A 26,680-nucleotide genomic window follows, 5' to 3' on the forward strand; every position below is an offset into this window, starting at 1 on the left:
GCTTCACTGGTCAAACACTCAATGCGCATATATACATATAGTCTTTAATGTGTACTCTAATAATCAAGTGTGCCATTACGTGTGTGTGTGTGTGGACTGAGTAGTAAGATGAAATTGGGTAATTTGGTGTAGTTAGATGACAAACAGCATCACAACATATGGCTGGTTTCACTAGTGATTGGCTGTTTGTTCAGCTATGTGAGAGGATCAAAGCTAAAAAACAGAATAAGATACATTTTTATGTAATGAGCAGCTGGGCTAGACATTTCTATGAGGATCGATATGGAAACTCACAAGTCATTGTCAAATTTAAACAATCATGAGGTGCTGACCTTTATTGTACGTGTGTGTGTGTGTGTGTGTACCTTGGTGCTGCTGTCAGAGTGGCGTCGGGTACATAGCTGGAGCTGAGTCATCCATAACTCCTGCTCTTTGGCATCCAGAGCTAACACGAACAGAACATGCACAGTATGAATGTAAAGTTTTTTCTGCTGCGAGACAACTGCAATTGAGTCAGGAAATAACCTTCACATCTATATACCAGTTACTGTCACTCTGTTTACTGTTGTAAAAGAAGGCTGCTGTTCTATTTTTCCTAATTCTCAACATATTTCACCAAATGACACAAACATGCAATGAATTAATGCAAACTGACATCATTGTGATCATGTTTTTCCAATGTCATCCAATATTCCATACTTGAAAAAGGAGGCATTTAAAAAAAAAGAGACAAAGAAAGACTTAAACATGTCCAACATGTCCAACATGATCCAACGAGGAAGTTGAAGCTGGCTATGGAGCACTACAAAATAAAATAGAGAAACTTACAACAGAATCCAATCAGAGAAGTGTGGAGTGTCATGATCCCTTCCTGGCTCTGAACCAGTTTTCCTGCCTTCTGTTTATCTCCCAATCACTAGATCGGCTTCCCCTGTGTCCTCCCTCAACTTACACACTCTAATCACTAGACCTGTTTCACCTGCTCTCCACTCTCCCTTCATAAGCTTCCCTCACACTACACCAGATTGTCAGTTTTTATGCTGTTCTCCAGCCAGTATCTGGCCTTGCTCCCAGCCTCTGTCCCCTGTGTTCTTTTGTCACTTGTTATTTTTGTGTGAGTGTTCTGTTTTTGATTTCTTGTCTTGCTGACTTTTGACTTTTTGCCTTTTTTGTGATTTTGTGTTGCTACTTTCCCAGTTTTTTTTTTTTTACCAAGCCTTTGTTCTTGTATTTTCTATCTTGTGTCCCGCTGTGTCCATTGTCGTTGTTGCCTGTTTTTTCTTGCATCGCTCGTTTTATAATAAATTCCTTCCTTTTGCATTACTAGTGTCTGGCATTATAATTGATTCCATTAAAACTCCTATCCCTCATGTGGAGGGGAATTAACAACTTCACTGCCTACAAAAAAAGGAACAACCAGGCACTAGTGGGGGATGTGGACAGAGTCAATAGACTTAACAAGTTCTTCAACAGGTTCGATACTGCTACAAATGCAGTCTGTCCCCCTACAACCCCTTATTCCTCCTCAGTGTCTCCTCCTCCATCTACTCCAACTCCTCTTCCTACTCCTGGGTGCATCTCAACCCCTGCAGCTATGCCCTCTCCATCACCTTAGTACACTCCACCATCTGTCACAGTAACAGGGGTCAGGTTGCAGTTACAAAGGCTGTGCTGTGGTAAGGCAGTGGGCCCAGATGATGTATGTCCTAGGCTGCTTAAGGACTGTGCTGCTCAGTTATTTGAGCCTCTACGGAGGATCTTCAACCTCAGTCTACAATTGGGGAGGCTCCCAGCTCCCAGCCAGTGGCTCTCACGTCCCACATTATGAAGGCACTGGAGAGGATGATTCTGCGTCTACTAAGACCTGAGGTTAAAAAACCAATGGATCCCCTGCTGTTTGCTTACAGGGAACCCATTGGTGTGGATGATGCTGTCCTCATGTCACCATGTTTTGTCTTGTCTAAGTGCTGAGACATGCGCTTGAGTCCCTGCCTGTCCTGAGCTGTGACACACATTCTTCCAAGTTTTTTATGAGAAAATTGGCAATATCATATAGTTTACTAGACACATACAATATACATTGACTGTATATTAAAAAGTTTTGGAACAGTGAGGCCAATTCCTTTCTTTTTGCTTTAGACTGAAAACATTTAGGTTTGACATCAAAAGATAAATATAAAAGATGAACATTTCAGCTTTTATTTCCAGCTTTCACTGGAGCCTCTTTCGGTTGTTTGTTTTGGGAGTGCTATATCTGTATAACACATTAGAAGATGAGATGAGAGATTTTTGATTTCTTAGAATCAAAAATCTACATCTCCAGAGATTAGATTTATTAGAAGCAAGGTTGTAAGCTTGTTCCACCATTGTGCAACCACTGAACTGAAAAGCTTAGCCTAGGATATTTTGAGGTGAGGTGACCTCTAGATCTCGTTTGTTGGTAGCGTAGTGGGCAGGAGGGATTCTAGACCTCACTGCCAGGTGTAGCTCCCATTTATTGGCTTATTTGAACCTGATTGACCCACACCCATTGACTGTCTTTAAATGTTGCCGACCAATCAGTTCAATTAAATTAAAGTTTATTTATATAAACTTATATATTTATTTATATAAGCTTGAATAATTCTACAAAAGGGGCAAAGGACCTCTACAAAAGGGCCAGTTCCCTGGCCAGTTCTTGCTCTGAACCTGTTTTGAAGTGGTATGTGGTGGGAGGCAGGATTTAGGTAAGTTGGGGGTACCCTCTACATGGGCATCACATAGATAAGAAATGTTATATTCACTAGGTTACGCGGTTGATGCCACACCTGTATCGTTTTGACAGACTGTTGTAGAGTAGACAGATAGGCTTTTTGGTTTAGTTTTGTTTGGCTTTATGCCAAAGAGAACAGCAGATGTGTTTAGTTTTATTTGTTTATTTGTTTATTTGTTTTGGCACAACTGCTTGGCCCTGTCCTCCCCCATCCCTTTCTGTTCAGTTGTTCTTTGTTTATTGACTGCAAGTATAAACTGCATGCCTTTTATACCTGCCTTTACTTTCTCCTTCATTGTGGTTGTCATGTGCTACTGTCTCCACATACCTTAGTTCATTCTGGGGTGGAGCGTAACAGGATTGAAAGATGATGGAAGTTTTTTCTAAAGCCATCAATCTTGCTCCTCCAAAATACACTTAGACCCTGGGGGTCTGTCTCTGTACACTGTGAGCAGAGTTACAGAGCTACAGAGTAGCTGACAACAACATTCCCACTCCTAAACACTCACAGTTCCCCTCTTTGTTGTTGACACTTAAGAGAAATTCCAAGCACAAACAGGGTTGTGTGTTACACTTTGCTTTCCCTTCTATAAGTGAACACGTGTGAAAATTGACCTTCAATACTGTGGGTCCAGCTCCCATGAACACAAATGAGCAGGAACAATGAACACCATTCATCGACTAAAGTATTTTGATCTGTCCCATTCAGATGGAAATATTTAAAGTATCCAATGCAGGTGAAAACTATATACTTTCATTAAGACTAAACATACAGAACTAATAAAGAAATTAATTATCTTGTGTGTCATTAAAGTCAAACTAAACAGTAAATGTGAAAAATAGAAATTGTTTTTAGAGATTCTGTGTCTATAGAATCATACACTGTAAGTCAACTGTATTTATATTCAATTCAATTCAATTCAATTCAATTTTATTTGTATAGCGCTTTTTACAATTGACATTGTCACAAAGCAGCTTTACACAAGCAAAGAAACTATGGAAGTTTACATGAACAGTAAATGTACACATGAACATGTGTATGAATCATAATAAACAATATGATTATATGTCCACAGTCCACTGTATGTCTGTGCACAGTGTAGAATGATAAAATAGCTTCTTGATTTTTGATTCTTCTTGACACTGTAGTTCCTGATTATGCAAACAGCATTCTTCCCCAAAATACCTCTTTTTCAGAAGTTAATTTCAGCTATATTTCAGAAACATGCAGATGTTAGGTTGATACCAGAAACCATGTATGTAACAGTTACTTTCTGTAAGTAATGTTATCCTGGACCTTGTCCTTGTCTTGCCCCTGATCATTGTTGTTTTGCCCACCCTGTGTATCTGGACATTTGCTGTCTCCCTAGAGCAGCCCTTGGATTGTGGACTTTGTACCTCTGCCCGTAAGGGTTTTACCTGTTCTTTCTTGGTAGTAATTTTGTGTAAATACTTTACAAGTTTTCACTGCACATTACTTCATGGAATTTCTAGTACCCTCCCGGATTTTGTTATTACTTTGTTTTCTTGTACCTTTCTTGTACCTTGCCACATGTTCTAATACCCTGCTTCCTGCCACTGTGTGCCATCTTGACAACATTGGCAGAACTTCCCTGCTCCCTAGTTAGCTTACTGTCTTCACTCATGACATTCTTTTCACTCAATCTCACATTGGCATTATAATTGTGTCCTTAAAAACTGAATCCTTACACACGTTCTGTCACTTCAAAATGTACTCGGGTCTCACTGGTTTTTGCAGACTGCTAGATACATTTTAGTTTAATATGGATGTGCAATTTGCATGGACTGTGATGCATGTTTTCTTCAAAGCCCTCTCTATATTTGGATGCATTCATCCTTTCATCATTTGAGTAGTGACAGGCGAACAGCAGGACAGTCTTTCTAAAAATACTTTTTTTACTTTGTCAATGGGCTAATTATTGTAGCTTGATTCATATTAGCTGTAAAATATAGTAAAGTGTGCAAAAACTCCAGGAGTTTAGATAGGTTAAGCAGCTGTAAATGTTTAGATGTTCACAAAAGGATTCTAAGGTTTATTTTAAACTAAGTTAAAACCCAGCCAGTGAACCAAGTTAACAGATTAATAAATCCAACTTGTGAATAGGGGCAGTTAGCATAAGTAATCAGTGGTACAAAGTACATTTCCAGTTATCGTGCCATCTCAAAATATATGAAAGTTATGATGGAGCTTAATCATGCAAAGAAGCCGCCATATATAAATAGGATCAAGCCTGCTTATAAGACAAAGGATCATTCTTTCTAGTCTTAAAAACCTTCATTTTACATTCATATTAGATGACATGTAAAAAGATCTGCCTTCTTCCACCTGAGGAATATTGCTAAAATTGGGAGCTTCCTGTCTCAAAGTGATGCTGACAAACCAATTTGTTACTTCTAGACTGGGCTACTGTAAATCACTATTAATAGGATGTCCCAATAGCTCCTTAAAAAGTTAATCCAAAATGCTGCAGTCAGAGTTCTGACTGCTAGCTGACTGTTAGCTTCTCTCCATTGGCTCCCTATAAAATAAAGTAGAGTAGAATTTAAAATACTGCTCCTCACAAAGCACATCAAGCTCCATATCCTAAAGACTTCCATAGAACCATATTTTCCCAGCAAAACATTTTGTTCTCAGCATGCAGGTCTACTTGTGGTTCCTAGAGTTTCCAAATGTAGAATGGGACTGCTTGTTTTTTTTTTTTTTTTTTTTTGTTGCCTGCTGTTCTTTTCTCTCTTCTCTTTCGACTCACCCCAACCGGTCGAGGCAGATAGCCGCTCACCATGAGCCTGGTTCTGCTGGAGGTTTCTTCCTCTAAAGGGAGTTTTTCCTCTCTACAGGTTTTTCTATACAATTATACTCTGCAAGGTCTTAAACCTTACACTGTGCCTTGAGATGATCTGTTGTGTTTTGGTGCTATACAAATAAATAGGATTTTCTCCGCTGCACCTTTCTGTTGTCCTTCTCACCCATGAACGAAAGACAGAAACTGACTAAACGGACCAAACTGCGACTGAACTGAACTGAATGTAGTTTGACTATGCAAAATTCAAAGTGCTGCTATTAAAACCCCACTATGTTCCTTATGTGGGCATGGAGACTAAATCAAATCAGTTTTAGCTTTTACATGACACTATGCTAGAAGGGAGTATTTTAAAGCTTCATTTATGCAAACTACAACATCCAAAGACTAACCCTTTTTAAAAAAGTCTAGAGTGGTATAGGAAAATACCACATTTACATTATGCTGCTTACGATGTACAGTATGTTATCTGTATTTCATTAAGGAAATGGTTAAACTATTTCAAAAACTCTAAATACTGTGACTCTAACAAAACATTCACTGTTTCTTATTGCACATCCTTTTTTCTTATCTCACCTCTGAGTCTGTAGGATTCTCCACTACTGGATCGAATAGTAAACAAGTAGGGAAATTCATCACCTGAAGCCACCACTGCCCCAAGGAGAGGCAGAGAGCCCCTGGGAGGTCGCTGGCTTTTACTGAGTTCGTTTAAATAATACCTGAGCTGACCAACTTCTGGATCCAGCACAAAGTATCTGTAAAAAAAGAGAGAAATATAGAGAAAAGATTAGAACTGATAAAACGACAAGATAAAATTATTGTGGCTCTTTTCTTATAATTGTGCACCTTCATGTCTTGTCGCTTTGAAGGTAGTCACTTCACTGTACACAAGGAATTTGAGTGTGCTTGAAAAGTCTGAATTTGAACTAAGGTTCTATATCTGTCAACAGAAACAGTTGTCTTTTAAAGTAAGTACACACATATTATTCACATTTGTGAATGAATTGCTAGTTATAACAGTAGTTAGTGGTTGTAGTGAATAAAAGAAACTTTAAGTATTACAGAAAAAGTAAATCTGATTTGAAGTGTCATGTGATCAAGCTGAGCATGTACTGGCATCATCTCAAGTGTAAGGGCACATGATATTTGACACACTTTCTAATACCACAAAATACCACCCATGATTACTTCCTAATGATTGTGATGACCGTTGATATTTCATCACTGCAGTGCCTTTTGAATTCAATACTCAATGCTTTTTCTTATGGGCTTGTACAAAAAACAAAAACAGTTTACTGCTTAGTCAGCTTTTTTTTCCGTCACAATAAGACTACGGACAAATCTTTTTCACTCACACTGGACCTGTTATAGCAGCTCCTGAGGGCTAAGTGATGTCTTGTTTGGAATTTTTAATATCATGGTCATGGAACAGTATGTCTAAGCATAAACAAGAACCACTCAGGCAGGGATGGATGAAGAGAGAGAGAGAGTGTATTAAAGACATGATGCGTTAGTGATTGAACCAATGCAACAAACCTTATGCAGTAAGCCCCTCTAAGGAGGAAGCACAGCCCTACTGCCTGATTAGCCTTCAAAATTACAACACACAGCAAATACACCAGCTTTTAGAGTCTTGTGTATGTGACCTGTGTTGTGATGTTAACAAGTAAGCGCACAACGTGTTAAGGCACTGACTCACCCTTGAGCTTAGAAGTGTATTAACCTTTCAGAATGTTGTCTGTGAAGATTCTCACTCATCCAGGTCATGGTTATCCCAAAATAGCTGTTCAGTGGCAACTTTTAATGTTTCACCTTCTATCCAGATAGCTTCCGTTCTGACTGACTTTTGCCAACACTGTGCAAAACCTTAAACTGGACCCAGATAAAACAATTGCGCACACATGTATTCCCACAGCTGGAGAAGTGAAAACTGGACTCCAGGCCTCTTAAAATCAGAATCAGAATCAGAATCAGAAACATTTTATTGCCAGGTGCGATAAAGGGCATTTTACAGCACTAGGAATTTGTCCTGATGTTAGGTGCAGACATAGAATAAAATAGCAGGAAAAACAAACAAACGTAAATACGCATATTCACAGTCGGTTGGGAGGGGGGGATTTGTGCAGAGGTTATCTGGGGGGAATTGGGGAACTGTTCAGCAGGCTGAAAGCAGCAGGGAAGAAACTGTTCTTGTGGCGTGAGGTCCTGGTCCTGATGGACCGGAGCCTCTTGCCAGAGGGGAGAGGTTGAAATAGTGCATGGCTGGGGTGAGAGGGATCAGCTGCAATCCTGGATGCACGTCTCTGGGTCCTGGAGACGTACAGGTCCCGGAGTGATGGAAGGCTGCAGCCAATCTCCTTCTCGGCAGAGCATATGATTCTCTGCAGCCTGGCCTTGTCCCTGGCAGTGGCTGCAGCAAACCAGACTGTGATGGAGGAGGTGAGTGAAACCAAGGCTGGCCGGGGCCAGGCCGAAACCATGACAGTGAGGATGGATTCGATGATGGCAGTGTAGAAGTTGGTCAACATCTGCTTTGGGAGGTTGTACAGCTGCCGCAAGAAGTATAGCCTCTGCTGAGCCTTCTTGGTGAGGGAGCTGATGTTCTGCTCCCACTTGAGCTCCTGGGTGATCGTGGTGCCCAGGAAACGGAAGGACTTAACAGAGGTGACCGGGGTGTTACGGAGTCCGAGACATGCTTCCCCAGCCTCACATACTGCCGTCTGTCTGTCAGGAAGTCTGTAATCCACCTGCACAGTGAGTCCGGCACGTTCAGCTGAGAGAGCTTGTCTTGGAGCAGAGATGGAACAATAGTGTTGAAGGCAGAGCTGAAGTCCACAAACAGTATGCTGGCATAGGATCCTGGGGAGTCCAGGTGCTGGAGGAGGAAGTGGAGAGCCATGTTTACAGCATCGTCTACAGATCTATTGGCCCTGTAGGCGAACTGCAAGGGGTCCAGCAGGGGGGCTGTCCTTGAGGTGGGACAAGACAAGACGCTCAAAAGACTTCATGACCACAGAAGTCAGGGCAACGGGTCTGTAGTCGTTCAGTCCTGTGGTTTTTGCTTTTTTAGCAATAGTCTTGTTGCCACTTTTCGAATGTTCTTTTTTTCTTATTAGATTAAGAGAGTTCAATTATACAAATAAGATTTAAATTTTACACTATATTGTGGTGACACACTTTTGCAGCAATAACTTTAACTAATCATTTCAGGTAGGTGTCTCCTTCAGGGTCTTCCACAGCATTTTTAGGATTAAGGTCAGCCATTCCAAAACATTAAATTTCTTCTGCTATTTTACTATCTTTTGGTAAATGACCTAGGTGTTGAGGGTTATTGTCTTGCTATTTCATCTGCTTTCTCTTGAACTTAAGTTCACAGATGAATACCTCGACATTCTCTCTGTATCCACACAGATAATAGGGTTTATTCTGAAATAAATCTTTAAAATCAGTTAAAACCCACCACTCATGAATTCATATAAACCTGATTTATCTAACTAGATCACCACAGTGCTGTGCACCATTTCTATTAGTAGCTCTTACTCTTAATAGTAAAGAGGTCATTTTAATACTTTTAGGGTTAGTTTATTCTTAAGTAAAAGTAACCACAATAGCAAGAAAATGTGGAATATGGAACATCCAAAATCACTCATAATTGATTCTTCTATACAGCACTGTATCAAGATCAACATACAGTGATAGGTAAATTGACACTTTGGCACCAGGTAGAAAAATAATCTGTTGCAAACTCTACTTCTTGGGGGAACTTATGACCTTGCAACAAGATGTTGTAATTCTTTTACTTTTCTGTTGATGTCAGTGCAATATTCTTTGCTGCAGTTGTTGTTGTTGCTTCTTTGCTGGGGCAGCAGCATCAGAGTAGACACTAACACACTGAACTAACTGATGAGGATAATAATAAAAAATAAATAATAATAGCTGTTGTACATCGCTATGTTATTTTTGTAATGCCTCCTACACTACTTGGGCTGGGGGGTGGGGTCACATAATCTTCGGGCAGGTGTGAACACCAGGGTAAAGGAAAGTGACAAGGACATCTGGCATGACAGGGGTCAAAGAAATGTATAAGTGCTGAACTTTTGATAGCTTCGAAAGAACTACATTCAGTAGTGGGATTAATTATTTCTTTATTCTTGCAAAAAGTAGTAATGAAGTGGTACTTTTTGTCAGCCACACCATAGTTTACTTTAATGTTAATATTAATTTTAAATCAGAAATGCCAGCACATTTACAGACAGAGCCACAGTGCTGATGCTATATTTGGTACATAGTGTACATAGTGTATGAAACAGAGAAAAAGAGGGAGAGCAAGAATAACAGTGAGCTAAAAGTGTTCTGACAGCAAACACAAAGGCTGCATCACTGATTTTATTTGTCATTTAATTAATGACACCTGTGATGCATTCACAGTTCAGTTCAGTTTCATTTTTTTATTTTTTTGAAAGCCCGTTGCACTGGATATTAAGTTGGGATGCTCACACCTATGCTGGATATTCATTTATACATCTATGCAGTTGACATGAATGAATATTAGAGGGCAGAGAAAGACTGTTGGTCGGGTTATTCATGTTGTTGTTAACCTCTGTTGTCCAAATTGCACCACAAGGATAAGCTTTTATAAGGTGATCTGTAGTATATAAGATGTTTTTGGGGCATAAGAGATTAAACAAACCAATCAAATCTATTGTCTAAATCCGTGTTAGTAAATTATTTGATAAGTGACCATCAAATAGATTTATTTTGTCTTACTGAAACCTGGCTGCAGCTGGATGAATATGTCTGAATGAGTCAAACCTCTCAAGTCATATTAATTACATGTTCCTGAAAGCACAGGTCAGGGTGAAGGAGTAGCAGCCTCTCTGAAACTGGAAAATTCAAAACAAAAGATTTAAAAGTCCCCCCTGTCCCTCTTCTGGAACTGGATTTCCAGACTTACTACCTGATTTGGTTCTTAGTACAGATAAAGTTATTATAGTGGGTGACTTTAATATTCATGTAGATGTTGACAATAACTTACACAACATTACATTTATTTTACTATTAAACTCCATTGATTGAGGGTGGCTGTGGCTCAATAGGTAGTGCAGTTGTCTGCCAATCATAGGATAGGTTCGATTCCTGGCTGCCATGTCACATGCCAAAGTGTCCTTCAGCCTAAAATGATACATCACTCAACTCTGCCAATCTCTGCACTGGTTTCCTGTAGCTTCAGCATCAGATTCAAAGCTCTGACTCTTGCCTACAGTTTGGTCAACTTAACAGCACCTGTCTATCTGAACTCCCTCATCCAGGTCTACAACCCCTCCTGCCCACTGTGCTCTGCCAATAAATGGCACCTGGTGGTCTCAAATCTTGCACTTGCACGTCATGAAACTGAAATATTTCTTTTTATAGCACTTTGCTTTAATGTCTTCTCCTTGACTTAGATTTTCTAAATGCCTTGTACCTCACTTGTAGGTCACTTTGGATAAAAGCATCTGCCAAATGACTAAATGTAAATATAAACTAGCTACGTTCCACAGGCTACCACAACATACAGTGATAATAAACTGACATTCTAAGATGCATTTGTCTATGTACCCTGCACTTTAAAATGCTGCTGTAAAAGCCAACAGTCTGCATTTCTCATAGGTAACCGGCATGCACTTAGGATATATATCACTTCCAACACATTACCTGTAAATGAAAATTAATGTGCATTTGCTAATTGCATATTTTAAAAAATGATTTGCACTCAAAAAAAGGTTTTTGTGTCATGAGCCTGGCCCCACTTCCTGTCCTGCTCTTATTTTGGTTAACTTCTTTTTCCCTGCCACATTTTTGTATCCCACTTCACTTATCACCTAGATTATTTTTACCTCTCATTATCTCCATTTATAAGCACCACCCTGTTCACCTTTACTTTGCCAGATTGTCGGTTTTCTACACTGCTCTCCAGCCGTTCATTTTCTAGCTCCTAGCCCAGTGTTTGACCTTAATATTCATTTATTAATTCAACACTGATATAGGAGACCACCCTAGTCTCGGGTCCAGAGCAGATGCTGATCTACCCCTTGCCAGCCTTGGATCCAAACAACATGGTCTTTTCTTTAGACCTGATGGAGCAGCTGATCAAAGGTGTTAATGTTGCTGTCATGCAGTTCCAGGGTAGACATGAGGGTTCTTCTCACCAGCCACAGTTGCAGGAGAAGTCCATTTTGCTGACACCATTGGAGCTGTCCTGGTTCTCAATGTGCTTGCGGTACCTGCACTTACTGTATCTTCTTCACAGGACCACCTGGGCAGAGCATCCGATCTGAGCAGACAGCATTTTGGGCCTTTATATGCTGTCCCAGTAGAATAGGTAATTGCATACTACAGTTACAATACTGGTATGGTCAGATATTCCTTCTTTCTAGCCCTCACTATCTTGCTGTTCAACTTTAAAGAGCTGTAGTGCCAGTAGCTAGCCTCTAGCAGAGGCACCAGTAGGTTCATGAATCACTTCAGCAACAGCAAAAACAATGGCTTAAGAGTGTTAAGCCTTGTCATTGCCTCCATGTATCACAAAATACTGTCAGTAAAGTTGATTGAAACTAGGTCCAGCCTCTGTGTCCTGACCGGACACCCATTGGTACTAAAAGATTTGCGAGCCAGCTCCACCCTACATTCCACAGATAAATTAAAACTAAACTAAACTAAAACTAAAACTAAATTGACTACTCAAGACTTCTTTGTTTACAGACTGATTTGTAGTATCTAAATTCTATGGATATTTATGTTAAATACAATGCAAAGCTCTTTGAATACAGACTATATACCATTTGCACCAACAGAAACAATTACAATTAAAATAAAGAAGCCTACAGTGTAGGTATAGTAGTCACACTGTTATTACAACATCTATCACATTCTACTAGCGTGATCATGGAGCTCATTACATGTTTCGGTGCTTTTCTATCGATCCACTGGGGCAGAGAGAGGGAGATTGAGAGAATCTGAAGAGTTAACTAGCGTATGGGCAGGCAAAGAGAGGATTGAGATGCTGTAAAAAAAAAGTGCAGGGCTTTCCTGATTCCAAATGACTCATTCAGTGTTATTGGGACTCCCACCCCCACATCTCCTCTCACTGAGGCATCATTACAGGTTAAAGCTGAATGAGTGGTAGGGTGAATGGGAAGATGGATGACTGGTTGTACAGCAAATAGATCACAGCTCTTTGGTTTTTGTGGGATGTTGCCATCAAATACTAACTGACAAAATACTGTACTGGATACCACACTACTCCTCCCATACACAAATAGAAGAAACTGTTATTTAACTTGAACTGTGGCATAATGAATAACACATACTAAAACTGTGTTCAATAGTCCAGTGACCTACCTGCTCTGCCAGCCCTGGAGCATGTTGGTGTATTTCTTCAGGACTCCTTCCAGGTGCCTCTTGCTGCGATCTGTTGTGTATTGCGTCCCTGCAACGCTGTTCCTGGTCCAGGACCCCACTCGGGGTTCCGTTGCATCCAGGTTGTGCGACTGTCCGCCTCGCTGATCCTGCCTCCCGCAGGGGCTCCGAGCAGGGCTCTCCTGGCGGGATGGCCGATTCATGCTTGTGCTCGATACAGTGAGGACGCCTTTCAGCTGTAAAATAAAAAAGCAGCACAGGGACCAAGAGGACAGAGACTGGTGAAGATTAAATATAGGTTCGTCGGGAAACTGATGCAGCGGTGAGAGGTAGGCTACAGGAAACAAGCGGAGCTTTACTCCAGCCTGCTCTGACTCTGATGACCGACTGGAGGGATATTCCAACTGTTTTACTGCATCTCTCTCTCTCTCTCTCTCTCTCTCTCTCTCTCGCTGACGTTATTGCGTGTTTTATTTTGGAATCCCGGTTTGGTCACGCACCGGCCGGGGATACTCCCCATCAGTCAGGGAATCAATTATATCGTTAAACCCGAGAAAACATTACAGGCCTAAATCCGGGACGCACGCCGATTGTAATTCCAGTATAATCGAGACATCACAGATTTGCTAAAAATAAACACACCTTCTTCTTTTCCATTCGGCTGTTCACTTTCAGGAGCCACCACAGCAAATCATCTGCCAACATTTAAACCAAAAATAAACCAAAAAAATATATTTTTATATAGTTTATTTTAGCTTTATCTTTTCCCAGTTCCCAGACTTGCTGGCTTTAAAATATTGGAACACTGGTGCTGTCTCATAACATGGTCTGTAAAGTTGTAGATTAAATGTTGAACTGCATAATGAAGTTCTTAGAAACAGACACAAGTTAATGGACTGAATGGCCACACGGGTTCGTAAGGTGGATCAGTCATCAGGTCCGTAACTCAACTATTTATTTATTTATTTTTCTTCTCGTGTGTGTGTGTGTGTGTGCGCGCGCGCGTTTAAAATATAACAAACCAATCAAATCTATTGCGTTTAAGTATAATGCCTGTTCAAGGTGTGTTCCAAAGTGTTCCACATATCTTTACACATTACATATTGAATATAATTGCTTAGTATAACGAATAATTCATCAAGTCACCCAATTATATAACCTGGAAGCTGCGGTTGCGTCAATATGTTCAAACAATACAATTCCCTCATCGAGTCTGCGCGACACATTGTGTGACGTCATCAGAAGAAGACACCCAGCTATAGGTTTTGCTCGGTGAAGCGTCCCTGCGGTCTCTATAGAGAAGAGTCCGACAGCACACTATCGATGGCCGCTCCACTCAAAGTGTGCATAGTCGGCTCCGGAAACTGGTAAGCTCACAGACTGGAATGATGATGATGATGATGGAGGACATGATCCCCTGCAGCAACATGTTTCGTGTGTTACATGGGTGAATACACGGACTGTGTTTCATTGCTTTACAGTTACAAACATGATGTGGTCTATTCTCTGGTGGGATGATAACGAAGTGTTACGTAACTACACTTAGACTGTAACTGTAGCTACAGGAAAAGACCAGCAATTAATTATGTACCTTCCCTTATTGCGTGCCAGCAGAGGGTGGGTTTGAGCCAAGGGAGTCTCCAGGATTAATTTACAACAGGGGCTTAACCCTGTGCCATGAGCCTTGAAGAAAAACTGGAAGGTGCAACGTTTTTGGGAAGAACCATTTTTGCATATTGTGGTGGTGTTTAGCAGCAGCAGCCCAAATTTACACAATAGCTTCTACAATAATTAAACAGTTGACATCAACATGTGTGTGACATCAACTGAGCAAAAGTGAACGTCTGCATAAAAAAAGGATTTACATATCCTTAGAGGACTGTTGGATTAGGCCGACTCAGCCTAATCCAACAGATCCACCTAACTAAAATATAATGGCACATTTTATGAAATACACATTTACACTGTGGATGGTTGGTTTAAACTTACTGTCCCTGTCATCCATCTTTATTTCATATCAATAATACACCAATCTGTTGCTAATTCGTTCCTGATATGACATGCTGCTCTGTAGTGCAGTGTGTTGAGTGCTGTAAGTTTTCAGTGTACTCATTGTGTGTCTGATTGAAGCCAGCTGACCTCCTGACCTTTGCTTTGGTTGCAGGGGTTCAGCCATTGCAAAGATTATTGGAAATAATGCCCGGTCACTGCAGCGCTTTGCCACCACAGTGAAGATGTGGGTGTATGAAGAAAACATTAATGGTAGGAAGCTCACTGACATCATCAACACAGAGCATGAAAACATCAAATACCTGCCTGGATACAAACTTCCAGAGAATGTGGTAAGAGATGGGAGGCATACAGTTCTCGTCTTTTGTATTCTGCAGAGCTATGAAATTGTGCTAGATAACTGTTTTGGTGAGTCCACATGAAGATATCAAACTACATTTAATATAGTTAACAAAATTATATTGAAACATTTTTTGACTGTTCCATAAAGTGACTTTAGTTAAAAAGTCACTTTTTCACTACATATAGCCAATGCATAAATTGGTGTCTATTAGCTCTCACTTGGGTACTAAAAGTCCACATTACTCTAGTTATTTAACTTTAGTTTTCTTCACAGGTGGCTGTCTCGCAGCTATGTGATGCTGCAGAGGGAGCTGACCTGCTAGTGTTTGTGGTCCCTCACCAGTTCATCAGGAAACTCTGTGATGAGATGTTGGGCTGTGTCTCCACCAACGCTCGAGGAATCACACTCATTAAGGTGAAAAGGCCTTTTCCCACTCACTAAACAGTGTTCATTATGCCAACAAAAATTCTGACTATAAATATTTGTTTATGAATGTTTATTTATTAACTAAATTGTAACGATGATTAAGAAAATGTTATAAGGAAAACTATGACGAGTTCTACGTTCAGCACAGCAAGACGAATAAAGAAGAGACGAAAAGAGTTTCTTATTTTTGTTAGACAATCTCGATCAGTCTCCATTTGAAAGGCCTAAGCATTGTTTTTTAAACAAGCTTTTGCACGGATCCGTTTGAATGTGTAAATCCTCTCTGTGGCCGTGTGTCTTTCACACCTTCTGACACGCCTGGGCAACAAAACACACTTGTCAGTCATATGTTCCAATAACTTTAATAACATGAACAAAAGGTGCTATCTTCTAAGTCAGGGGTGGCCAACCCTGGTCCTCAAGAGCCTCAGCCCTGCTTGTTTTCCAACTATTTCTGCCCTACCCTCTGCTGATTACATGGATCAGGTGTGTTCAGCCAATCAGAAGCAGGAAATGCAGAGATAGTTGGAAAACAAGCAGGTACCTTTTTCAGGATCTTGAAGTTTCTGCAACAATTGATATTAATATTGCTGCCCCTCTTTTACAGCCATAAAAAGAACATTTGACATCATCTTGTGTATTTAACTATTGTGCTGGTTTTTATCACACTGTGGTTTATGGTTGTGTCTGTAAATCTGCTGATATCTGATATTTATATAACATATAATTCCTCTCTAGCTAAACAGGCTGTGTGTGCTCCACTCCAGGGCTTGTTAGGCTGTTATCTGCATTACCACTGCAGCCCAGATGAAAGCTGTTGTGATACTCATCCAACCACACACAAGCTCAAGAGATACTGTGTGTTTGTACAATGTGTGTTCATGTTGGAGGAAATAAATCCTCAGCTCTAGCCATGTAAAAAAGCTGATGAAAAGCTGTGCATAGGGTCATTATGGAGGCAGGATTTATATGATATTAGGCTTTCAGTTTTGCAGCACTGGTACTGAGACACCAACGCTGAATGGAAAATCAGCAGCAGACTAGGCCACAGCTGTCATCAGACTCACAGTTGTGAATGAAACAAATCCTTCAGAATAAAAGCACTCTCTATCAATATAAAACTTAGAATGGAATTTGAATTTGGATGATCTACATCTCATTCAGCAGCCAGATTAGGTTTTTGTTTATGTCTTGTCAATAAATAAAGAAACTCAATCATAACTTACATGCTTGTAAGTGCAGTAAAGGGTGCACCAACATAAATGTACTGTAGGTACCACTATTCAAAACAGTCTGTCTCAAACCTGTTTCATAAATTAGTCTTTTTAAATTGTCATTGTTATGCATAAGATACACATCTATATTTATCTATAAAACCAGAAGAAACTAATCGATTAATTAAACTTCAAGCATTCTTAAAAGACATAACGGCCTGGATGTCCTCCTAAATTCAGACAAGATAGAGGTTATTTTGTTTGGTCCTAAAAACCTCAGAGACATGATGTCTAATCATATTCTTACCTTAAGTGACAAGTATTACTATGAGGAATCTTGGAGTTATCTTTGACCAGAATATCTTTTTTTTACATCAAACATAAACAAAATCTCTAGAACTGCTTACTTCCATATAAGGAATATTGGTAAAATTAGGAGCATCCTGTCTCAAAGTCATGCTGAAAAACTAGTCCATGCATTTATTATTTCTAAACTGAACTATTGTAACTATAGTTATTAATTATAGTAATAATAGGATGTCCCAATAACTTCTTAAATTGCCTCCAGTTAATCCAAAATGCTGCAGCCAGAGTTCTAACTGGAAGTAGCATGAAAGATCATATTTCTCCTACATTAGCTTCTCTCCATTGGCTTGATGTAAAATCCAGAATAGAGTAAAATACTTCTCACATATAAAGCACTTAATATTCAAGCAAAATCTTATCTTAAAGACGAAGAACACTTTGTTTTCATAGTGCATGAAGGTCTACTTGTGGTTCCTAAAGTTTCCAAATTTAGAATGGGAGGCAGGGACTTTCGCTATCAAGCTCCTCTCCTGTGGAACCAGCTCCCAGCTAAGGTCCAGGAGGCAGACATCCTCTCTAAATTTAGGCCAAGCTTAAAACTACAACTTAAAACTTACTCTTTTTTTTGATGAAGGTGGCTCTAACTATAGAGCCAGTTCAGGTGACTCTGAACCTTCTTAATTATGCTGCTATAGATTAGTCTAATGGGGGACTTCCCTTGATCCTCTCTTCACTTATATGCCACCATTGCATGTTCACGTTGTCGGTTTTCTCCTGTAGTTGTACTTCCTCCTCTCTGTCTCCCTCTCTGTGTACTCCTCTGCAGGTATGCGAGCTGTATATGTCCAGATGCTGTTACTGGTCCTACCGACCAGCCCAGTGTTTTTGCTGCTTGTTTTGTTGCCGACTGTTTTTTTCTCTCTTCTCTTTCTACTTACTCCAACCGGTCGAGGCAGATGGCCGCCCACCCTGAGCCTGGTTCTGCTGGAGGTTTCTTCCCTCTCCACTGTCGCCTAGTGCTTGCTCAAGTGGGGTTGTTGGATTTTCTATATAATTCTGTATACAGTAATTGTAAAATAAAATTTTGTAAGGTCTTAAACCTTACACTGTAAAGCAGGGGTATTCAACTAAAATTTAAAGAGGTCCGGTTACGCAATATTTTTGGAAGCAAAGGTCCAGAAGATTATAATGTTTAACTATATACTGTGATATATTATTAAGTAGCCTGCATGTAATCAATACTTGACTGACAAATCAAATTAATTCAGTAGAAATTTATATGTAACATCAAACTGAGCATGTGGCTCAAGATCCTGGTGGACTGCTCATACTGGGCTCTGAGACTAGCAACTCTCTGTGATCACACTTCAGATTTTAGTGGGCATGTGTGTTCAAAACCTTTGTGTTTTGTCTCATAATGCAGTTTGACATTGGCACTTTTAATAAGAACTGCAGTTTCTGAACATATCAGACACACTGGTTTAGTGCTCCCAGTGGTAATATGAATAGAAAGGAGTCTGTTTATTGTGGATTAAAAACTCTTTACTGTGCACTTTTTTCTTTTTGGACATTTTTATATTTATCTCTTCCTTTTTCAGTCTCACCGTCCTTTTATCAACTTTCTCCTCTGTATCTCTCTCCTCTCTGTCGTCTGTATCTCTCCTCTCTGTCGTCTGTATCTCTCTCCTCTCTGTCGTCTGTATCTCTCCTCTCTGTCGTCTGTATCTCTCCCTCTCTGTCGTCTGTATCTCTCCCTCTCTGTCGTCTGTATCTCTCCTCTCTGTCGTCTGTATCTCTCCCTCTCTGTCGTCTGTCTCTCTCCTCTCTGTCGTCTGTATCTCTCCTCTCTGTCGTCTGTCTCTCTCTCCTCTCTGTCGTCTGTCTCTCTCCCTCTCTGTCGTCTGTATCTCTCCTCTCTGTCTCTGTATCTCTCTCCTCTCTGTCGTCTGTATCTCTCCCTCTCTGTCGTCTGTCCCTCTCCTCTGTCTCTCTGTTATCATCATCTCTGTTTATTAATTCTTTCCAACCTCCAACTTTCTCTCATCTACTGTTGAGTCTCTAATTTTACTGCCTACGATCCACAGAATCGATTGGCTAAGTGAAGTCACGTGGGATGGCTTAACTCGCATTCAATTGGCCAATGCGTTCTCGCGTCCACTTAATAACTACCGTAACGATCACAATAGCTGCGGCGGTTATAATTAAGGTGTCCCTCTAGATTTGGAATCAAACCGTTCGGTATCGTCTGTAGCTCCGGGTCCGTATGGGACAGTTTCTGGGTCCGGATCCGGACCGCGGTCCGCCTGTTAGTGACCCCTGCTGTAAAGTGTCTTGAGATGACTTCTGTTGTGATTTGGTGCTATCCAAATAAAATGGAATTTTAATTGGGGATAAAAAAGTCTGAAACAATTGAATTTTAGGTAATAATAAAAAATAGTCAGAATAAATAGAACATCTAGTAAAATGACTAGCATCTAAATGCAGTTATATTACAACCAGATTTATATCACCATGTTTATAAGCTTCAATCTTTCCATTTTTTTATTTTCATTTATATATAGAGCTGTAGCCCTCTAAAAATAATCTAACATTCACAAAAAGTTTTTTAACAGGGTACCCCACAGCAGACTCCTTTACTTATTTTATGTAAAATAAAAGTCTGCAACATACCTTCATGATAGGAGTGACTTGTGTGTTGGTTACTGTGTTTTTCCAGCTTCTGGAAACCCCTGCATATCTGGGACAGATTTCCCAGGAATTTACAAATAAGGCAAAAGTCAGTGACCTCATGTATGTCCCATCCTCATAAGCACAATATATCAGAACCACCTGGGTTTTTTTAAACGCTTCATCCACTTGAACTCATGAATGAATTGATTAGAACACAAGGCTCGACAGATAGCATGTAAACTGCAATTTGACTGATGGCTAAAACATACAGTATAACCGTGGTGCAGTAATTGTAGTGATATCCAATCATACTGACATATTTGCATTTAAACTAATTAGTTGTGAAATTGGTTCTCCATGTTGCCAGCATCAAACTTCACAGATTAATATGACGTATAAGGTGATATGCAAAACATTGTCTTCTCTCTGTACTTTTCTGCAGTTATCCTCGGCCTTGAGCTGTATATCTCCAGAATCCAGTTAACCTGCCCAAAGTTCTTGTTGCTTGTTGTTGTTTTTGTTGCCTGCCGTTCTTTTTTCTCTCCTCTTTCCAGTCACCCCAACCGGTCGAGGCAGATAACCGCCCACTATGAGCCTGGTTCTGCTGGAGGTTTCTTCCTCTAAAGGGAGTTTTTCCTCTCCACATATTTTTTGTATAATTTTACTCTTTAAGGTCTTGAACCTTACACTGTAAAGTGCCTTGAGATGACTTCTGTTGTGAATTGGCGCTATACAAATAAAACTGAATTGAATTGAATTTCGTTTACTTTTATTTACTATGTACTTTTTAAAAATTTTAGTTATGTTACAGCAAAATACAGTACATTTTCTGACTTATACCACACATTCTCATCTTCTGCATTGTTAGTTAAAAGGCTATCCTTTTTATTTCATTTACATTTTGAAATTTCCTCTTCACTTGTGAGCAGTTTTGCGCCAGTATGTACTTATATATCCTACTCAGGAAAGTGAAGCTTTAACATAAGCCAACCACTTGTACACTGATATCGATACACTTCATGTCCTTCTCATTCCTGCACTTATAGCCAGCTGAGTTCTGTTGGTCTGTTGGTCCTTTATGTACTTCACACATCTACCATCTCCATTATTCCTGTTTGTGTCCCACATTTCCTACTTTTTTTGTTTCCGTCAGGGAATAGATGTGGGTCCTGATGGCCTGAAGCTCATCTCTCACATCATACGAGAGAAGATGGGAATTGATGTCAGCGTCCTCATGGGAGCAAACATTGCCAACGAAGTGGCAGCTGAGAAGTTTTGTGAAACCACTATTGGTAAGATGGAGTTAGTATACCAGTACACATTGGCAAACACTCCTCTTGAAAAGTATTGGAACAGTGAGACCAGTTCCTTTATTTTTCCTGTAGACTGAAAACGTTTGGTTGATAAATATGAGACAAAAGAGACAAATAATTTCAGCTTTTATAACCAGAAAAATAATAGTCCAAAATGACCCAAATACACTGCCATAACAACAAAGAAGTTTAGACTGGCCAAGTCAGTCTCCAGGCCTAAACCCAACAGTGCATGCATTTATCAGCTAAAGAGAAGACTGAAGGGAGTAACCACCCAAAACAAACAACAACGGAAAGAGGCTGCAGTGAAAGCCTGGAAAAGCATCACAAAAGAAGAATGCAAAAGTTTGGTGATGGCAATGGGTTGCAGGCTTGATGCAGTTATCGCGAGTAAAGGATTTGCAACAAAATATTAAGTCTTATTCACTTTAATCTAGTTTAAGTTTATGAGAAATGGGTGGGTTCAAACAAAAGGTGCTATCTTTTAAGTTGTGTATTGGATCCAGACGTAAATACCTGGAAATGAAAACTGAAATGTTGATTTTTTTGTCTCATATTCATCTTTTGATGTCAAAAAAATGCTTTCAGTCTAAAGCGAAAATAAAGGAATTGGCCTCAGTGTCCCAAGACTTTTGGAGGGAAGTGCAGCTGAAACAATATAATGACTTCCCAAGATGACTGATGAAGGTTGAAAAGACTAAAAGGTTGTTAATTCATAAATATTACAATGAGACTGCGTAAGTTTTTTCAGATTTTTTGCAAGGTTGATTTATTGTCATCCATTCATTGATACAAGACCTGGTGGTCTTAAAATTCTTTTATTTCACAGTTTTAGTCACAGGTCTAGTTAGAGTTTCTTTAACTTTATGCTTTTTGTGCTGATATACAGTGTGAAGCCTTTACTTTTGTAAAATTACACGGTGGACAAAAACCCACAAAGGTCTCTGAAGTAACTTGATACTGACAAAAGTAATAATAAATTAAAATAGACTAAAAATTATCTAATGAAAATCAGACATTCCTTTGATTTGTGGTTTACCTTAAGTTTTAGAAAAAAAAACAAAAACAAACTAAACTGGCCTGGACAAAAATGATGGAATCCTTAATGTATTGTTGTACAACATTTTGAGGCAATGACTGCAATGAAACGATTTCTGTAACTCTCAATGATATTTCTCTACCCGTCAACAGGTATTTTGGCCCTATCCTCATAAGCAAACTGCTCCAGCTGTTTCAGGTGCCTTCTCCAGACTGCATGTTTCAGCTCTTTCCATATACACTGCCTGTCCAAGAAGAAAGTCACACACTCTAATATTTTGTTGCCTTTAGCTTTGATTACAACACGCATTCACTGTGGCATCGTTTCGATAAGCTTCTGCAGTGACAACATTTATTCCCATCCAGAGTGTCATTAATTTTTTGCCAAGATCTTGTATTGATGATGGGAAAGTAGGCCCGCTACACAAAGTCTTCTCCAGCATCCCAAAGCAGCTCAATAGGGTTAAGGTGGGGACTCTGTAGAGGTCAATTCATGTGTGACAATTATGTGTCTTGCTCCCTGAACCACTCTTTCATCATTTGAGCCAGATGAATTCTGGCTTAGAAAAAATCCAAACCTGCTCAGTCAGTATGTTAAATTAGTCAGCTGACCTCATTTTCTGGGCAAATAAAATTGGTGATCCTAGACCTGACTAACTGTAGCAAACCCAGATCCCAGCACTGCCTCAACAGGCTTGTACAGTAGGCACTAGGCATAATATGTGCATCACTTCACCTGTCTCTCTTCTTAACCTAATGTGCTTAGCACTCTGGAACAGGGTAAATCTGGACTCATCAGACCACATGACCTTCTTCCATTGGACAGTTCTTAACCCAGTTTTAGTAGTTTCAGCTATCTCCTCAGATGTTTTCTTTTCTTTTGCAATAATTTGATCCTTCTGAAATAGATAAACATCTTTTCCACAACCACTGATGTGTTTTCAGACATGGTTGTTTTAGAAATGAGAAGCTACTTAGTGCATCAGTTAGGGTTAAATAACTTGCCAGCTGAAAAATAATCATCCATGCAGTAATTATACAATGGGAGGCTCTTACCTATTTGCTTAGTTAAATCAAGGACGGGGACTTTTTTTTGGACGGGGAGTGTATGTTTAATATGACTTCACTTCAGAATAATACAGTGATTTGTTCTTAGCCATTCTTAGGGTTTTTTAGCTGTGTGTTTTGAGTTATTATGCTGTTGGAGGACCATACCCTGTGACTGAGACTAAGTTTTCTGACACTGGACAGCACGTTTTGATCCAGAATGCCTCCTCCAAATTTTACAAAAAATACAGCGTTCTCTTCTTCGTATGCTTCATTTTTACGTCTTTGAACATAGAGTTGATTTGGCTCTTCAGTGATTTTGGCTTTGCATTCTGGCCAATTCAAGTATCGCTTTTTTATGATTTGCTCTCAACAGTGGAGTCCTCCTTGGTCGTCTTTCATTGGTGGTGGTGATCTAACACTGATGTACTTTGATCTTGGATTTAACCTCTTTTAGAAGTTGTTGTAGGCTCTTTGGTTACTGTTCAAATTATGTGTGTCTTCAATTTGTCATCAGTTTCTCTCTTGCAGCCATGTCCAGGGAGTTTGGCTACAGTCCTGAGGACCTTAAACCTCTGAATATGTACAACTGTAGTCACAGGAACATCAAGCTGTGTAGAGATGGTATTATAGCCTTGACCTTTCACGTTTAATTTTTTTTTTTTTTCTAATCTGCTGAGACAACTCTCTCCTTAGCTTTCTAAGTCCATGTTCAGTGTGGTACACACCATAATACCAAACAGCACAGTGATTATATTTTATCCTTTAAATAGGCAAACTGACTGATTAAAAGTTACAAGACACCCAGTGATGCTAATTACAAAACACACTGTAGTTAACATGTCCCTATGGTCAAATTACTTTATCTTTTCCAGGGTACCGTCATTTTATCCAGGCCAGTTTCTATGTTATTATTGTCATCTGGCTTATATGAAAGTGTGTGTGTGTGTGTGTGTGTGTGTGTGTGTGTGTGTGTGTGTGTGTGTGTGTGTGTGTGTGTGTGTGTGTGTTTGTTCAGGCAGTATGATTCTAGAGAATGGCCTAATGTTCAAAGAGCTGCTGCAGACACCAAACTTCAGGATCACAGTGGTAGATGATGCTGATACAGTGGAACTGTGTGGAGCTCTGAAGGTACACACTATCACGCAACCTCACATAAACATGAGGCTAAGAAAATTAGCACAGCTGAAGTTTTTTTTCCCTTTTTCTAATTAACAGTGCTTGAAAAAGTCTGTTTTTCTAGAAAGAAAAAGTGTTTGTTGTGATAAACTACTTTACTTTACTTATACTTTGGTAATACCCTAACTGTACGTTGCACATACGCACATTTTTCTTGTATGTAATATGACTTTAAGTTGTCATTGTTTACTGCCTGTGCTAATTGTCAGTTCAACAGTTTTGTATTAATGTGTGCCTGTTCTTTGTGTTAATGTTGGGTCAGAACATTGTTGCAGTAGGTGCAGGCTTCTGTGATGGGTTGCGGTGCGGTGACAACACCAAGGCAGCTGTGATCCGTCTGGGACTGATGGAGATGATAGCTTTCGCAAAGCTTTTCTCTAAGAATGGCACAATTTCTACTGCAACTTTTCTAGAGAGCTGTGGCGTGGCCGACCTCATCACTACGTGCTATGGTGGACGCAATCGACGAGTGGCAGAGGCATTCGCTAAAACGGGGAAGGTAGGTGCACCATCACCTGTGACCAGCCTTCACTTTTAGCTTCTATGAGTGTTAAACAATTTGAACAATAAATATTTCATTTCTAAATGTACATTTACAATGTATGTTAGTTACTTTCTCATAAACTGTCCAGTTCAAGGGATTTGCATTATCTTCTCTCAGAGCATCGAGGAGCTAGAGAAGGAGATGTTGAACGGACAGAAGCTCCAGGGTCCTGCTACCTCAGCTGAGGTTTACCACATCCTCAAACAGAAGGGCCTGGTGGACAAGTCTGTATACAGCAGTGTCTTTCTTTTAATAGGCTTCTGTCTTACTTTAGGTATTTTAGTATTATATTAGACTACTACTGCAGTTATACTGTACACAGAATGACAGAACAGTCATTAGTGACCCTAGTTTGGATGAATTAAACCCTGGCCAGTTACAGATAATGATATGTTGATGCATAAAGTTGGGCTAATTAAGGCCAATTGACTGTGTCGGTGAGACAACATATTTGTAGGTTTCATTATGTTTTGGATGTCTTTCTCATCACTATCTTATGTGACTCTTTCCATTCCTCTGTGCAGGTTCCCTTTGTTCACAGCAGTCTATCAGATTTGTTTTGAGATGAGGCCAGTCCAAGAGATGATCTCCTGCCTGCAGAGTCACCCAGAGCACATGTAATGACCTGGTGGTTACCACAATTGGCTACTGAAGGAATTCAACACATTCTTGCCACTGTCAGTTTACCATTAGGTATTCATGCTGTCCCAGACCCTCATAATCTTGAGACTTTTAATTTTGGACTGGCACCCAGGTAATTCTGAAATCCTGAAGTTGAATCTGTACAGATACTGTAAAATATCATTACTCAGCATGTAAGCCATGTTCTAAACCAATATGGATAAACAAGTTCAAATAATCAAAGTTGCCAGATTCCAAATAAGAGAAATGATGCAGGAGAAGGCAGCTCTGCCAGTCACTGTTTGAAGTATTTCCTCTGAGAAAAATCTAAGCTCTCTCTGTCATGATAACAAGGCATACTCCAAACACTCTCAAATGATGAGCAAACTGTTACTTTTTGCAGTATTCATGTCAGACTTGTGTCGGTTAAATTGATGTAGCTACATCAGTGTGAATCTGAACTCTACAGCTGTACAGGGACATTTTTTTAGACATGGCAGGTGTCAGTTGTTGTGTTCGACCTGTCCTGCTCGGTATTATTACAGCAGTTTCTGCTGTGGTGCTCCTCAGACACTGAACAGTAACTTACAGTCATACCACATGACAGGAACTTTAACAATCAACTTTCTTTATACAGTAGCAAGTAAAAGTATGTGAAACTTTTGGAATTTCATGTTTTTTCTGCATTATTGTCATAAAATGTGATATTGTCTTCATCTAATTCGGTCTGCCTAAATTAATAATGACACAAAAAGAAAGGCTGATCTTTCATGCCTCATAGTGCAAGTGAAAAAAGTATGTGAACCCTTAATAATAATAACCTCCAAAAAGCCAATTGGAGTCAGGTTTTAGCATACCTGGAAGAAAAGTATTTTCAAGGTGTGGACTAGAGCTCCTTTTAATAACAAAAGTTTGAGTGTGTTTTGTCAAAAGAATATGCGTATGTGAGCCATGCCTCTCCAAAAAGAGCTTTCAGGGGATTAAGAATTGTTGAGTT

At 39.8% G+C, this 26,680-nt stretch overlaps 1 protein-coding gene across 3 annotated transcripts; it reads left to right on the forward strand.

The window, feature by feature from the left end:
• The first annotated feature begins 14,213 nt into the window (after positions 1-14,213).
• On the forward strand, positions 14,214-26,399 carry gpd1l (glycerol-3-phosphate dehydrogenase 1 like). Of its 3 annotated transcripts, none has more exons than XM_026373130.1 (8): positions 14,214-14,339; positions 15,137-15,234; positions 15,599-15,739; positions 21,095-21,233; positions 24,358-24,470; positions 24,781-25,017; positions 25,180-25,286; positions 25,587-26,399. In XM_026373130.1, exons 2-8 carry the CDS (start codon positions 15,217-15,219, stop codon positions 25,681-25,683), a joined length of 852 nt encoding a protein of 283 aa, XP_026228915.1. In that variant the 5' UTR covers positions 14,214-14,339; positions 15,137-15,216; the 3' UTR covers positions 25,684-26,399. The 3 variants fall into 3 exon arrangements, with proteins under 3 accessions (XP_026228915.1, XP_026228912.1, XP_026228914.1); XM_026373127.1 differs by having other exon boundaries at positions 14,218-14,339; positions 15,137-15,314; XM_026373129.1 differs by having other exon boundaries at positions 14,254-14,339; positions 15,103-15,314.
• Positions 26,400-26,680: the final 281 nt, after the last annotated feature.

Source organism: Anabas testudineus, chromosome 16, assembly GCF_900324465.2.
Source record: "Anabas testudineus chromosome 16, fAnaTes1.2, whole genome shotgun sequence".
NCBI classification, from domain to species: Eukaryota; Metazoa; Chordata; class Actinopteri; order Anabantiformes; family Anabantidae; genus Anabas; species Anabas testudineus.